This window comes from Hoplias malabaricus, chromosome 3 (assembly GCF_029633855.1).
Source record: "Hoplias malabaricus isolate fHopMal1 chromosome 3, fHopMal1.hap1, whole genome shotgun sequence".
In the NCBI taxonomy this organism is placed as follows: Eukaryota; Metazoa; Chordata; class Actinopteri; order Characiformes; family Erythrinidae; genus Hoplias; species Hoplias malabaricus.
Window position 1 is genome coordinate 60,831,916 of NC_089802.1, and position 16,414 is coordinate 60,848,329.

Here is a 16,414-nt window from a genome sequence, read left to right on the forward strand (position 1 = left end):
GGAAGATGAATGAAATACAGAAAAACAGGTAGAGTACTGTTTATCAATAATGAAAAAAGTATAAAGTCGATTTACTTGATTCCAATGACTACATCATTTCCATATTAATAATGTATTACATCCTTTATAACAATTTTGTGTTTCAGTTTACTTTCTTAACAATATTGTGGTTTTACTGTATGTAATATGCATACATTATTTTTGTGGAAATGTTCACATTTGAATCAGACAAATTCAATACAATACTTTTTTCATTATATGTGCATGTGCATGTGTGTGTGTGTGTGTGTGTGTGTGTGTAAGTGAACACAAACAAAGAACACAGATGATTACAGTCTAAGGCATATTACATATACTGTCATTAGAGTAATATAAAACATTAATATCTATATTGCAACAGTAAGTTCACCAGCACTGCACAGTTCTGTATTTTGCCTGACATGTATCATTAGCTAATTATCAATTCACTCCTGAGCTGAATAAGTCATGTTAGTTAAAGAAACCACAAAACTGTGCAAAGCAGATGAGCCTCCAGTATTGAAGTTAGGAAACAATGGTTTATAGTAGGAGTGGGCAAAATGGTAAAAATATGAGATGTGAATAAATGTCACAATGCTTAATTTTTCTGTAATTTGGCAAGTTGGAGCTGGCACATTATAGTATCAATAAAAAGGCTAGTAAAAGGTTAGTACAATTAAGTACTAACAGTACAATTATGTTTCATTGAACATTCCACATAATTTAATCTCTATAGTTAATTCATGAGCAACACATCTTACTAAAGAGGTCCTACCAGAAACATGGGAATTTGGGCCAGATTGAACCTGCTTAAAACATTAACCAATACATTAAAATTACTTTATTAAATAATACGTATTATTCTTGTCATATCAAAACTGTGTATCTTTAGCTGCTTCTTATATTTAAAATGTTCTTGTCAAATATAGTAATTAAAAAGAATAAAATCTGAATGAACCATAAAATGTACATGCTTTTGTAGAAATTTCATATTTTACTGTTTGGCTTATGTATGTTCAAAGCACTGAGTAATTATTGTGTTATTTATTTTTTAACCAAATGCATTGTTTTCCTCACCAACTAATTGCCGTTTTGAGTCAAAAAATACACAGTTGCTAGAGTAGTTCTGTGCTGTTTTTTTTTTCAAATTTAAAAAAAATAAAAAACAACAAATAAAATCAGCTACCTGAATACATTACATTACTTTATAATTAACTCCCTCTCGTAGGTCAGCTCATTTGCATACAGTGAAAGAGAGCAGAGGGAGAAGGATGAGCAACAGCATCTGCTGTAATGGTTGTGTGTTTAAATCTGTCATGTCTCACCCTCATTATAGGTTGCAATGACTTGTTCAGCTTGATATAAATTATCCAAACAATGCATACAGAATAGCACTGTGTAGACACAGTGTTTATGTCATATATGCTGCTTAAACCAGCATGCCCAATTTTCCTGTGTCACTGGGATCATTATTATTCTTTAACTAATGTCTTCATCATAAATCAAAAAAAAACCTCTTGACAACCACACAACATGGTGGCCTTTTCTAAACAGCAGACAGCTGGTCTGCATTGTGGATGTACTCAGGAAACACTGTATTCAGGCTCACACTACACCCACAGAAAGGTTAAAACCTTTACAATTATGTAATTCATAGTGATAAAATCAAATCACCATATCACCCACCCCTAGTGTTTATAAATATAAAAATGCAATCTCTTTTACATAATGAAAAAGACAAGCCACGTCCAGCAGGGACAGCAATAGGTCTTACTCTCAATAATGTCACCCAAGCCCTGGGCATACAAGAGCTCTTTCAGACGGGACACCTCATCCTTCAGCTCCCTCACCAATCGGTTGTTGGGGTCCTCATTAATGACGGCATTGCAGCGGATCTGCTTGGCTCTGTCTGCGTACCTGTTTCAGAGACAAAACCATATGAAGCAAGACAGTGGTGAATGTCACAGAAAATATTGCAATGCCTGAAAGAGCTCCAGTTAATGGCCTGTCACAATAATGCCTGATATACTCATATACTTAATATAAACAGCAGATGCTAGTAATTTTCTGCAATGAAAAAATAAGTAAATAATAAATAAATAATGATGTCTTACTGTGTATTAAATAAGCAGCCCACTGTGGGGAAATGAATACTTCATTGCTTTACAAGTATTTACATACAGCCCTTAAAAAACACCTGCACTTTGTCGGTACCCAGTTACTCAATTCTGCAGTATGCTGCACAGCAGCAACTTTTGAAGGGTGTTTGAAGAATGAAGCCACCGCAGACAGCAGTAGGATCCTAATCTGTCATTACATAATATTCTGCTCATGGTGCCATTAGCCTTCAACACCTCCACCACATTAACAAGCTCAGAGACAGAGCATGGGGGAGAGAGCGAAGGGGGAACAGCACATATTGAAACAGAGAGTGAAAGAGTTAGAGACAGAGAGAATGAGACTATGTGTGTGTAGGAAAAAGAAACACAAAAGTGTTTTTTCAAAATATGTTTCATGTTTAAAGCCTGAATTATTTTGGCCAAGTTTTACAGATACTTGATGGAATATGTGAATGTCAAAACACTATTTCAACAAGATGATGAAAACTGACTGGACTAAATGATTCTGTGATTTGCTAGTAGGCTTATTGCATATTGTACCTTTCTGTGATATCCGTATTACAAAGGTATTATGTTGCGATAACAACTGATTTACTGTGCAGACCTAGAGTAAACAGAAAGACTTAAGTGTGAAACCTGAGGGTACTCAGAGTCTCATCATAGTTGATGTCTGCAGGACTGAGGGCAGCCACCATCGCAGTGCGGGAATTTCCACCTGGAACAAGAGAAAGATTAAGATAAGTGAAGCAGGAAGCTAAAATGTGGTTTGAAACACAGACAAATATAATATAAATAGGACAAAAAGATAAGCAAGGAGAAGCACCATATTTCGAGAATCTTTACCTTCATTAAACAGGACTGAGTGAGTGAATGAGTGGTTTAGTGAGTGCTGGTGAAAGATGACATCTCAACAAACGGATTTATTCTCAAATTAGCTCTATTAATAATAATAATATATCAAACAATTTAGCACATGAAACCATTTTCTTTAAATAAATTGTATTCATTTATTTAAATTATTTTGCAAAGCCAGATGTTTTCTGTTGTGTCAAACTTTTCACTGTCAATGATTCTAGAGTTGCAAGAATGATTCTTACCCAGATTTTCTCTCAGCAACCAGGTTAGCACAGAATCTCTGTAAGGGATGAAACTTTCCACTTTCTTTTTCTTCTTGTTCTGTGGATTTCAGAAAGGTAAACTTGTTAATCATCATTTAATTTCATAGGAGTAAAAGCCTTGCTTGTGTTTAAAAGAAAATAAATCTTACCTTGTTTGATCCAGAATCCTAAGAAACAAGAAATTGGATAAGGTTAGTATACTTATTACATTCAAACGAAATGGAAGAAATACACCAGAAGCTATACATACCACCTCAGCCAGAGCTGAAATGACTTTTCCTAGTGTGGTGAGGGATTTGTTGATGTTTGCTCCTTCCTACAACAGATACAGGGCTGATTCATAAGAAAGCAAAAATAGGCTCACATGGCCAAAATAAATCCACGCATAGGATATATGAATAATGTACTGTGCATTTCTACTCACAAAGTAATTCTGGTTGCAATTTACATATCACTTGTATGTTGGTTACAAAATAATACAGTAATAAGTTGTGTAACAATCATGTAAATGTTTAATTAAATGTAAAAATATTTAAATGTTAAATTGCTACAGGTACAATTTATGAATAATTACTGAGTTACAACTACGAAGATGACATTTAATTTATTTGTGAATGTCACTTAATAACATATTATCATATAATTACCCACTTTTTGCCCATCAGTAAAAGGTTATAGAAATTTCTGGATGAAACAATAGCAGGGGCAAGTAATAGGTAAGAAGTTAAATGAGCTCCGACGGAGCTCAGTCCTTCAGAGTAGTACAAATCCCCCACTGCCATCCCCAGCATACAGCCATTCCCTGTTCTATCCTGACCTAGAATCTCTCAGACCTTACAGCACAAAGCTAATGAAGATGAACAAATAGAAGAAATGCAAGAAGAGACCAAAAGACAGGCTATATGAAAACACAACAGAAATGCCTTAGTATGACCTGTCCTTGGATTGCAGCTACCAATCACAAAAAAAACATTTTTATTCTCTTATAACTCCAAACACCTGTGTAAGAAAATGAACAGAAGAAAACTTCTGGAGGCTCTCCAAATACTGAACTGGGAAGCTCAGAGGTAGAACATTAAGAGCCAAAAGGTAAGTAAGCAGAGATAAGAAAAGCAAAGAACATGTCCTCAGAACCAAGGGTTAGAAGAAATAGAGTATAACGAGGCAGAGAAAAGTTTGATGATTGTCACCTTGAGCCGAGTGCCTTTGGCTCCTGTGGAATCAGCTCTTTCACTCCCAGCTAAATCCACTAGACTGATTTTGCTCACCTGTCAAAGAGATACAGAGTGATGCAAATATCACATCATGTGTTGAATACATCGTGTTTGTGATGTCAAAAATCCAAGACGTTCACATATATTTGCTAACTCAAGTGTAACAACAGAGATTAAAAAGAAGGCATTACAAATGAATTATGACCAGGTGTCAAATATAGGCTCAAAGGTCCAAAATAATAATAAAAAATTATATGGCTTTTTAACAGATTGTTAAAGCTGTTTAAAAATTATATAATCTCTGTCCAATGAAAAACCTGTATCTCTAAAATAGCAATTTTACAGAAGAAGGAAACCTCAAAGGAAGTCAATGTAAAAAACTGTCCTCCAAGTAATTTTGGAGTATTTTGATTGGTCCATGTATCATGAAATTTTCATACAGTGTGAAGAACCACTTCTGTTTTCAAAAAATGTAGTATGTTTTACATTGGAGAATGACAATATATAGATTAATATAAAAAGTGACAAAAAAGTCAACAATGAGCACTGAACAGAAGCATTCTCGTGTCACTCTCACACATAATCAGCTGGACCCAAAAACATAGATACAATGTCAAACATCATTCAATACAGCTGGAGAGTCCACGTGGCAGTTTACTGATTGTTACAGCTTATCTTTCACTGAGTAGTCACTGGTGGCCGACAGGCTCATGAAACAAACCACTGCAGTGTACCTTCTCAGAGGTGTTGTCTGTCTCTGCATCATGGCGCTTCTGGGTGAAGATGATGTTGAAGACTGCGTGGGAGCGACTGCTAGTTTCATTCATGTTTGTGGCAGCCACCGTTCTGAAAGAGATACGAAGATGATGAAACAAATATTTTTAAGAAATCATTACTTTTAAAAGCTTCACAGTAGTCTAAGTTAGAGTGTCAAATATGTCATAGGTCATTGTGAAGAATTAGCAAGCTAATTAGAATAAGCATGGAAAGAGTTGCGACATGTCCCCACCAATATCCAGCGATTATTGAATTGTCCCCTCCAATAATTTGATCCCCTCCAAAAAAAAAAAAAAAAAAATAGATCTGTCAATGTCTTACTAACCAAAAGCTGCAGAAAGGGTTATATCATGTTCTCTGCTCAAGTCCTACCTCCCCATAATACAAATAACCAGTGATATTTCGTTGTTAGCAGCGCCGAAACAGGAAGGAAAATTTTCCAGTCATAAACGAGGCTTACTGTGCAAGACTCAGGTGCAATATGAGTGATACATGGGTATCTAAAGCGAGTGAGGATGGCAGCAAAAAAGAAGGAGGTGGACATAAGGAGCTATTTTTTAAAGAAATGTGTAAGTCACTTAAAGTCAAGTTGGCTAATGAAATGAGACCATCACAATAACAGCAGTCTCAGTCCTCTCAGTTGTCTTACAGTGTCATTGTATCATGGACCAAAGGAAAAAAAATAAAAAAATAGGCAATTGTGGGTGGTGGGCATAAATTCATAGGTCCCCACCAATGTCAAGAGTAAATCTACACTGTAGAGTCGGACTGGGGACAATTAATATTTAGTTAAAAACTAATAGCAACTTACAATTAATAAAAATCACTTTATGTAGTTTGAAATCAAGTTGATCTATATTCAACAAATTTAAACAAAGTATTAATTGCAATTTACACAATTTTGGCTGAATAAAATTTGCTGGGATACGTTGAAAAAAATATTCATATTTTTTCAGTAACACCAAAAAGCCAGAAAATGTAATAGATTTTACTCATTGGGAGGTCTTTAATTTTAATCATCATACTCTTCTGCCCAACGCATTTTGAAACTCATGGACACCAGCATTATTGGGCTCTGAACGTCCTCTGACTTTTAAATTATTAATAGGGAAAGAACAATTTTTATCTAAAATTGTGTATTTTGTTTGAGGCACTCTTAAATGTGGGGACACGCAGTTCTAAGCTCCGCATTTTTTAAGGTGGATCAGTATGTTTGAGGGGGGAAAAACGACAGGTGTATGTGGATGAAGTTTAACTTGTCTGTAAGTTTTTAATTCGCTGTTTGAATTGCTAGAGAAACTCATTTGTAACTCCAGATGTTTAGTTTGCTGGCACTTTCAGTAACGCAGTTAGCCATCTCCGGAGTTTGGAGGCATTTCCACCCTAAGTGATCTGAAACAGCAAAACCATGGGGCAGGATAAGAGTAATCCTCATTTCTGTTCGTGGTTTTCAATGTTTGGAGTTTTTCGTTGTCTAAAAAACACCAGATGCCTCTGCTATGACCAGGGAAAGAGAGACCTAGGTAAGGGACTGAGACGGTTTATTTACAAACACTGGTAAACACACATTGTAAAGACAAGACCGGTTTCGAGCACACAGACTGAAGAGCAAGCAGATGGTGAGGAACAACGTTTGATTAAAAAACAAAGTGTTTTTGTGATTACAATCTTGAATTAAGGTTTTAAGAAGCTAATGTTGTGCTTTCTGCAGTTTGCATGTCGTTTCATGTCTGTTCACGGTATAATGAAGCCATGACAGGACGCTCAGTCTCTGTCAGAGTACTTTCAAACTGTCATTGCAGCACTAGTTCACTCTCACTTTTGCGTTTGAATGCAGAGTTCAGCAAATTAGAGGACAGTGCACACCACGAAATCAGAGGCAAAGATTCGTCTGTTTACTAAATATTTAACCTTTTACGAATTATGTTAACATTCCATACTCAATATATCCGAATGCATTTTTTCATAATATTGAGTAGGAACACCTAGCTAAATTTGTTTTTATTTTTAATCTTTTTGGTTTCCTGCTAAGTTTAAAAAATATATATATTTCCGAATAGCATTTTCTCTTTTCGCGCCTTATAACTGATAGTTTCTGTTGAAGTAGACCATTCAGATCACTCTTAATTTTTACTGATGATTTTATTTCTGTGTCAGAAATGGTGTTATATTCATTGTTTAATTGCACTTATTTGTGTTTCGGCCAGTTTGTAGTAGTGTTCAAAAACAGACTGTAGCCGATATAGCTCCCAGTTTACGTTTTTGCTGTGAATCTGAATCGTAAAACCAAATTTGAGCGTGACTTGAGGCACTAGTATAAACAATATAATTAGTACTTTTTAAAACCAAGAAAAAATCCAATTCCAATCATTTCTATTAAATTTTATTACCTGTGTTTGCTCACTGTATACAGTCCTGTTGACTGTACAGCAAGGTTATGTTTGTTTATATTTTATGTACATAATGTATTTGAAATACAAGATATCATATTTTGTTTACAATTATACCCAATCAGTCTAATTAGGACTCAGGATGCACCTGCAAATAGATTAATAGCTATTAGTTTTAACTTCATATATTACCAAACCAAAATGAACATTTCTGAATGAACTAAAACCAACACTAAAACATTACACTTGCTTATGAAGTTAAAACTAATATTCATCTATTTGCAGGTGCATGCTGAATCCTAATTAAATTGATCTGGTATAAAATGAATGCAGTCTCAAAACATTGTTGTGATTTAAGTGCACCAACCTTGCGACCTTGCATCACATCCCCAAAAATATTCTGCCTGTGATCCTTGTTGTAGTCGTATACTTCAATTTTTGTATGAATAAATGTTGCAAGAGTTGAATAAATGTTTACCTGGTATCATTTTTATGCATATTGATCTGTTGACTCAAAAAGGAGATATTTGGTAGATTTAAAATAAATATATTATGGCAACAAAGTGACACGTGATATTATTGAATAGATAATTAGTACTATACTATAATTAGTAAATAGAAACAAGTTTTCTCCAGATACTTAGTACATGCTAATCATTTTTTTATCAAATCAAGATATTTAGTAAATGTAAATAAATACTTGCATTTACTAAATATTTTTGAGCTATATTCATTCATATTTAGACATGTTATTACTAAATCCAACACATTTTAACTAATTTTCTTGCTTAAATTTAGTTAATTTATTCAATGAATGTTAATTAAAATTTTGAAAATTAGAATCTGCTCATTAATATTACGTGTCACTTTGTTGACATAATTGTTTTAAGTAAATAATGGGTCACATTTTTTTTACAGTGTACACTCTTGGTGAAGAACATTAGGATTAAAGAGTATACTGGCTAAGGAACCACTGACTTTTAGCACATTGTATTTAGTAGTGTGTCTAATCATTTTGTTAGCTACAAAATGTTACAAGAACAGTCGTTGCTTAAAATTTCATATAATTTTGAATTTGGAAATCTATTGGATCTGTGTTTAATTCAACACAACTTAATTATGTTAAAAAGTTCAGATTGAATTAAAGGGACGTATATCAATTTTACATAGGTTTCTCGCTCCAGGTAAAAGTCTAAGTTTAAGAAACAATGGTACTATTAAAATGTGCATAAATATAACTAATTTGCCACATGTTAGCAAAACAGAAGCTGAGCATCCATGGGGTCCTGGAGCCTGCTACAGCTTTAAAATAAACACAAATTATTATTATTTTTTTAAATAATTCAAGTATTAATTTAGTGCCATGTTAGTGACTTCAGGTTAGTTTTTCTTAATCACATAAAATAAAAGTGAGCATAATCCATTCATTTTAATGACACATCTAGATGCCTACTCTTTCAGACACAGAAAAAAACTTAATGATCCAGAAAATTGAGACTGTGACTCTACCACATTGAATCCTATATTCATTAATCTATTCTCACATATTTCACCCAGTGCTAATAGCTCAAACATTATTCCAAACCACTCCAGGCTGCACAGTAATTTGGTCAGACAGAATTCAAAGCAGTAGGAAAGGAAAATCCAAATAAATTCAAGCTCATTTTTAACAAATGTTTTACCAAGCGCATCATGAAGTAGAGACAGCCTAATTACCGATTGTGCTTGATTAGCCACTATTTAGTGTGCTCTCTCATTGACTTGTTATACAACATGGGAACTGTGTAGTAGGGAGGGAGGTTTAGTGCATCTGTTTCTAAAATTTCAAGGTTAGCGCTATTAAGACACACCACTCATCCTGATAAGCATCTTATTACGCATCTTAAACTCTTTGTAGGCTCTCACAAAGAATATAGAAAATTATTGAACAGAACAGAATAGACTAGGACAGAACCAAACAAAACAGAGCAGAGAAGAGCAGAATAGAATAGAACAGAACAGAAGAAAACAGAGCAGATCAGAATAGAATAAAATAGAACAGAACAGAACAGAATACCTGGCCTTGTTTCCAGAGTCCATCAGGTCCTGAATGTCATTGTAAGATGTGACAGCGAGTTTGGACAGATCTTCCACATATGGCCCCAACAGTGGGTGCTCTCTCACTCGCAGATTGCCTTTGTTTTTGGGGTTCAAGAGGTCCCTCACACGCTCACAGTAAATCTCCATATAACTGACCTGAAACACCAAAAATGTCAACAATGAGCTTACACAAACTTACATCAATAGAAAGCAATTGCAAAGCAACTGACAGCTATTGTTAATGTTTATATATCACTGTGATAAACCATAAAATTATCCTTAACTTCCTTGGTGGTGTTTGGAGTCCAACCAACATAGAGAGCCATGAATGAGGCTTAACTTATAAAATTAAAAGTACATTAACAGCCTTGCATTGTAGGTTAAGATGATTTACTACATAAATGCAGACTGCAATCTGTTTTCTTAAACAGAAATATATCATAATGAAGTTAATTTCACATAGTGAATAATTTTTATAGCACAGAGGAGTAGTGTGTTCATGTTTACCTCTACAGAATAAGACTTGCTGTTGTCATTATTGCTGTCATTAATCTTGGTGAAAAGGTCTTCACAGAGCTGTTGATAGAGATGTAATAAAGACAAAAAGAGAGAGAGAAACAGACAGACAGACAGAGAAAGAGAGAGAGAGAGAGAGGGGGAGAGGGAGAGAGAGAGGAGAGAGAGAGAGAGAGAGAGAGAGATAGGGAAAAAACAGATTGGAAAGAGAAGAGATAGTTAATGACAGAAGCTTTAAACCCCTTTATTCTACCCCCTCATCAGCTGAATAGATGTTTGTGTACCTGCTTCAGTTTGCTGTTTGGCTTTTCCCTTAACACTGTTTGATCTGACATTGTTCTCGCTATCTCTGCGTGCAGGGCTTACTGATTTGCTATTTACACAGAGGTGTCAGTATAGCCTCAGAAACTGCTTTATCAGAGACCATTCATATGGCATAGTAAACAGGCAGGACTATATTATTCAGGAGTGCACTCTTCAACACACAATGTAAATAAGCATGTAAACACTAGTTTACATTAAAATTCCTCTGTAACGCACCACTGAAAAAGCACCATATTAAAAATAAATTTATTTATACTTACTAGTGGAATGATTCCTTCCTGGTCTTTTTCTTGTTTGCCCATCATCGTATATGATTTGCCTGCACCGGTCTGGCCATAGGCAAAGATGCAGACATTGTAGCCCTCAAATGCATGGAGTAACATTTCCTCTCCGATATCTTTGTAAACCTGCTGCTGAGAGGCATAGTTGATGTCCTCTGGCTGCAAGGGCATGAATGGGACAGTTCAGTCACGGACATCCACTGAGTAAAAAATGGCTGACAAGTGAATATATCACCAAATAACCGATAAATCTTTGTGGCACAAAATGGCCCCATAAGACATACGATTTAAAATTGAGACAAGGTGAACAACTCAACTGGACTGAAGAACATATATTTGACTCAGACATTTGACTCTTAGACACATATTTGACTTTCATTTTTTATCTAGTTTAAACCATGCTGCTATTTAATTTGCTCTTAAAATTGTTAAAGGGAGCTGCCTCAAAGATTAATTTTAAATATGGACAAAATTAAATTAATTATAAATAAACTTCCATTAACTGTCAGAGATATACAAATAAATTAATTTAATTGTAGGTCTGATAGGTCTACAGTATTGGCTAATCTTCACAATTATATATATATATATATATATATATATACTCAAGAATAAAGAATGGGTTCATATTGATTGTCCTGTTATCAACACATTTTCCAATTAATTTCTCCCACGGTACTTACCGAAGTATGTGACCAATAGGAGTAATCAAAGTTGAAGCTTTTGGTCTCTTTTGGTACTTTTGGGTTGAGGATAGCTGAAAAAGACAGGGCAGAGTGAGAAACAATGCTGAGTAATTGTTTGGAAAACAGTACTGATTTTTACTTGCAGCACTACTGCTACACAGATTCAACCTCAGTCAGGCTGGAATTTTTTATGTTTTATTTTGTATGTTTTATTTTACTTCCCACCACTTCTGTATACTGAGCTTGTTTCAAAAGAGCAACACTGTACACATAATACCTCTCTAGTTGGATGTATAAACTGCCTCTGCAGTAAGCTCTAAGTGACAGATCTCTGTCCAAAAGAGAATTAGCATCAAGCCTGGTAAAGGTCTCCTTAAAGTGTTTACTTATATGGTGAATGGAATGCATGATAAAGTAAAGGAAATGATTGAACCCAGTTGTGGTTAAGGGGAAGGCATTACATTAGACTGATATCACTATTTAGTATTCATAAAAAAGACTGCCACATCTAATCCACAAAATCTATACAAATTTATTATATAAGTAGTTAGCAATGAATTTCATTATCGATTAATTGGTCTATTGTTTATTCTGTATTACAGTTTTTCTCCATTGTATACACAAAAAAATGGAACTATGCACACAATTCTGAAAACTTGAAGTTCATGTATCAACGACATGGCTCTAAACCGCTAAGCACCAAGCACAATTCAATTAGTTTTCACTGAAATATCACTGAATCACAGGTTTACAAATCTCTAAAAACACACTGCATCATTTAGGAAACTTTGGTCACCTGCAGACACTGGCCTTCAAAATTCAACTTCCTGACTCCCAATTAGTCTCACTCATGTTGTCCCTGTCCAAATTCCACTGGTAGAAGACTTTGGTCGTACATGTACATGTAGTATTGTAAATGCTGGGACAATGAGAACTACACCTCACTAAAATGAGGGAAAAAAAAGGATTTTCCACACACTCGTGTGCATTTGAATATGTAACATGGCCTCATTACAGTTTTTCTCATTCGCTTTGGAGCATTTCTCAAATCATCATTTATATATTTTTTCATTCATTCATTCATTATCTGTAACCGCTTATCCAGTTCAGGTTCGTGGTGGGTCCAGAGCCTACCTGGAATCATTGGGCGCAAGGCAGGAATACACCCTGGAGGGGGCGCCAATCCTTCACGGGGCAAATCATTTATATTTACACAACTTTATGTGCAAATCAGTGACACATGCTGGATAAAGAAGCAGGATCTGTGTTAACATCTTTGCTCCTCTCTGTGTTATATATATGCAAATTGAATGTGATTATACCACAGTATTTTAAAGTGTAGTTTATTTACATATATTATTTATTTATCTGTCCCTTTAACGTTAACCCCCAGCTTTAGCTGTGTGAATGTAGGTTTAAAGGGTCGGCATGTTCATCTGTGCCACCAAAGAAACCACAGACCCTTGCTATAGTGCAGTTCTACCTTCATAATTTTTCAAATACTGGTAAATATAAGATATTTGAGTATCTACTAATTCAAAACTGCATTATGTTTTGAATATGCAATAATTATATTTTGTATATGTATTTTGTTATAGATTCAAATAAAACTAATTATCCCCTGTGCCTTTGAGTTGTTGGTCATGTGACAAAGCTAGCAAGTGCTTCATATTGTCTCCTATGACTTAAACCCTGTGTTTGTAGTCTTGGTTTGTCCTTCATCCTTTTCATTCCTATCCTAATTTAAAGAAACATTACATAGTGCAGTTTCTACAGTGCTGGGCCTGAAGTAGCAACAACAGAGGCACTATTCTCCATATTGCAGGTCAGCGAAGCATCACAATGATTTTGAAGCTGTAATTTTAAGGTAAAAATACTATCTAGTGTTACTTTAACTTCTCATTTAGACTGGCTCTCTTTCACTGTTTTTCTATCTGTGTGTGTGTGTATGTGAGTGTGTGTGTTTAGAACAATTCAAGGACAGTGGATCGTTATCCCTGAAAGAAGTGCACAGCCAAGCACATTTATCAATGTCAGTAGACTAACATTCTGGCATAAAGAGAGGATATGGGTCATCGTTGTACTGTTCAACAGAAAGACAGAGAGAGAGTTTGAGTGCGCGAGAATAAAAGAAACAAAGACACCAACATAGACTGGAAAAGGACAGAGAACTTGTATGTATATTTTGTGTGTGTGTGTGTCTGTGAAGTAGGAGAGAGAGTGAGAGAGACAGAGACAGGAATCAGTGTGAGAGTGAGAGAGAAGGTGGGGGGGATCACACAATTACATTCTGCACTGCCAGAACTCTTACTCGTGGCATGACTCATCATCTTCTCCTTGAGGAAGTGCCAATCACAGATTTTTCAATTGGCACTAATGGATTTTCCTCATTCTTCTCAGTTGTGGAAGGCCTTAAGCCAATAACTGTCTATTCCAATCTCTGCACTCTGACTTACACTGAAACCAGTTCTACAAATAGCATTAAGATCAGTTCCATAAGCACCTGCTCATACCTCTCCCCCTTGCCTCAGTCATCATTAGCTGGCCATGATGTCACTGTATGAATTTCTCAGCCCACCTACATGGCACTGCCACACAATAACTTCATCACAGAGATAAGTGAGCAGCACCATCAAAATTGATCATTACATACACTCTACATTAATCCTCTCCAGGTAGAACCTGCAAGAGTCTGAGTTAAAACAGTAATCAGATTTATCAAAACAAACATAGCTAGATATCTCAAATACATTTGGTTTATGAAATTTGCTTTTTTTAGGTTTGCACTGGAGGAAATTCACGTGGACATGTGGAGAACACACAAACACAGTAGGGTTCAAACCCACAACCCCAGGTCCCTCCTCCATGTATGACATCAACAATTCATGTTGTGTCACTAAAGCGCCCTGTATTATATCAGTAAATGGGAAATCACCTGTGTTCCTTATCTTGAAAGATGGAATAAAATGAGTGGCAAAACATATTCAAGATATTTTCAACCATATTCATCCTGATTCCAGTTCCTTTGACAGATGAACCCTCTTTGAGGAGCGATGTAACATTTTCAAGAATATAGGAGTCTAGTAACCTTGAATAGTTACTACTAGACAATTTATTAACTGAAACCTTTCACATACATTTATTGTTGTTTCCAGTGTAGAATCATTCTCAGAGGAGATAGTCGATGCAGGCTAAATAATTATAGTAAAACATGCTAAATCATTCAGATTTCTATACGGATTTATCACTACCATCTAGCAAATTAGAAATCAATATTTTTCACATTCTAGCTCTCTTAAAGATAAAATGAACTGAACTCAGCTTGGGGCTGAACAGCTATGACTGAGTGTAGGATTTGTCTTTATTCTTCCTGATGGAGATGGGGCAGTGTGTGTGTGTGTGTGTGTGTGTGTGTGTGTGTGTGTGTTTTGTTTTGAGTATAAAACTGCTCTCCCTCCATATGGGGGGGCATTAATCTCAGACAGCCAGCACTTATAGGTCTGTTATTATAGCCAGTGAAGTGGAAATGTTTGTTATAGACACACAGAGAGCGAGAGAAGAGAGAGAGCGAAAGAGAGAGAGAGAGAGAGAAGAGAGAGAGAGAGAGAGAGAGAGAGAGAGAGAGAGAATCTCATACATTTCAAAGTCAATAAAAAACAAAACCATCACCGTCATTCTAATTGGACCATGTGTTGTCTTAAATGTGAGTTTTCTTACTGCTTGTTCCCCCTTTTACCTAAAGGGAATGTCTACGATTGTGGGGTCAGAATGCAGTTCTAAGCGCCATGTCTTATAATGTGGGGAAAAAAACGATGGTAGTTTGTACGTGACCGAAGTTTAACTTGTCTGCAAGTGTTTACTCACAATTTGAATAACCAGAGAAACTCATTTGTAATTTGAGTTGTTTAGTTCTGTAGCATTTTCAGTAATGCAGTTAGCTGTATCCTGAGTTTGGAGATATTTGCACCTTAAGTGATCTGAAACTGCAAAAATAACTCAACATTACCCATATATTCATTCATAAATGTGAAAACCCAGAAGTCTAGACATAATGGGAAAGGGTTGAAAAAACACAAACAGATAGGACAATTAAATACAATGACATACTCGTAGCATTACAATTTTAATCTCGCATGCTAAAATAGATTATTATTACTGTATATTAATTCCATTATTATATTTGTTCTGATACAAACAGTTGTCTACAGAATGCAGGTAAAGCTCATAACTGTTCTTTCAATGACAGGCACAAATTTACAGATAAGAGAAACTATGTCAACATGCAATCTGTCCTATTGTGTGTACTCTGCCCTATGGAGATTTGACAATGTCCCAATTACTAGCTCTACTGGAGCAAACCTACTGCCCTCTCACTTTGAGTTCATCACACTAACCATAACCACACCTCCACCACACCAAGCGATTAGTGTGAAATTATCCAACACAATAACAACAACTCAGACACAAACTGGCAGACCATTTAAAGTTACAAAACCAAGAGTTCCAAACCTCCTCCGACTTAAACATCAGCACAAAAACTGTGTACAGGGAGCTTCATGGCATTAGTTTCCATGGCCAAGCACCTGCATAAAAGCCTTACATTACCAAGCACAGTACCAATTGTCAGATGGAATGGTCTAAAGACATTTTGGACAATTGTATGCTTCCAGCATTTTGGGAAATGCTTAGAGAAGGCACATTTCTGTTAAAGCATGGTTGTGCCCCAGTGCACAAAGCAAGGTCCATGAAGGCTACTTGGGTGAGTTTGGTGTGGATAAACTTGAGTAGCGCAAAGAGGACCCTAACCTCAACACCATCAAACACTTTTAGATAAACTATGGAGATTGCTAACCAGGCCTACTTGTCCAATACAAATGCTTCACAAATGCTC

General features: G+C 35.7%; 1 protein-coding gene across 11 annotated transcripts in view; it reads right to left on the reverse strand.

Annotated features, from left to right (window-relative positions):
* Positions 1 to 16,414, reverse strand: part of kif1aa (kinesin family member 1Aa) — a 70,518-nt gene that overhangs the window by 41,273 nt on the left and 12,831 nt on the right. For all 11 annotated transcript variants that reach the window (XM_066664480.1, XM_066664478.1, XM_066664479.1 and 8 more), the window contains 11 exons: positions 11,521 to 11,594; positions 10,817 to 10,996; positions 10,224 to 10,292; positions 9,694 to 9,872; positions 5,205 to 5,316; positions 4,447 to 4,524; positions 3,507 to 3,572; positions 3,406 to 3,423; positions 3,236 to 3,314; positions 2,775 to 2,853; positions 1,793 to 1,935 (listed from right to left, as the gene is read on the reverse strand). In XM_066664480.1, the coding sequence (XP_066520577.1) occupies positions 1,793 to 1,935; positions 2,775 to 2,853; positions 3,236 to 3,314; positions 3,406 to 3,423; positions 3,507 to 3,572; positions 4,447 to 4,524; positions 5,205 to 5,316; positions 9,694 to 9,872; positions 10,224 to 10,292; positions 10,817 to 10,996; positions 11,521 to 11,594 (1,077 nt within the window). The remainder of the gene's footprint in view (positions 1 to 1,792; positions 1,936 to 2,774; positions 2,854 to 3,235; positions 3,315 to 3,405; positions 3,424 to 3,506; positions 3,573 to 4,446; positions 4,525 to 5,204; positions 5,317 to 9,693; positions 9,873 to 10,223; positions 10,293 to 10,816; positions 10,997 to 11,520; positions 11,595 to 16,414) is intronic.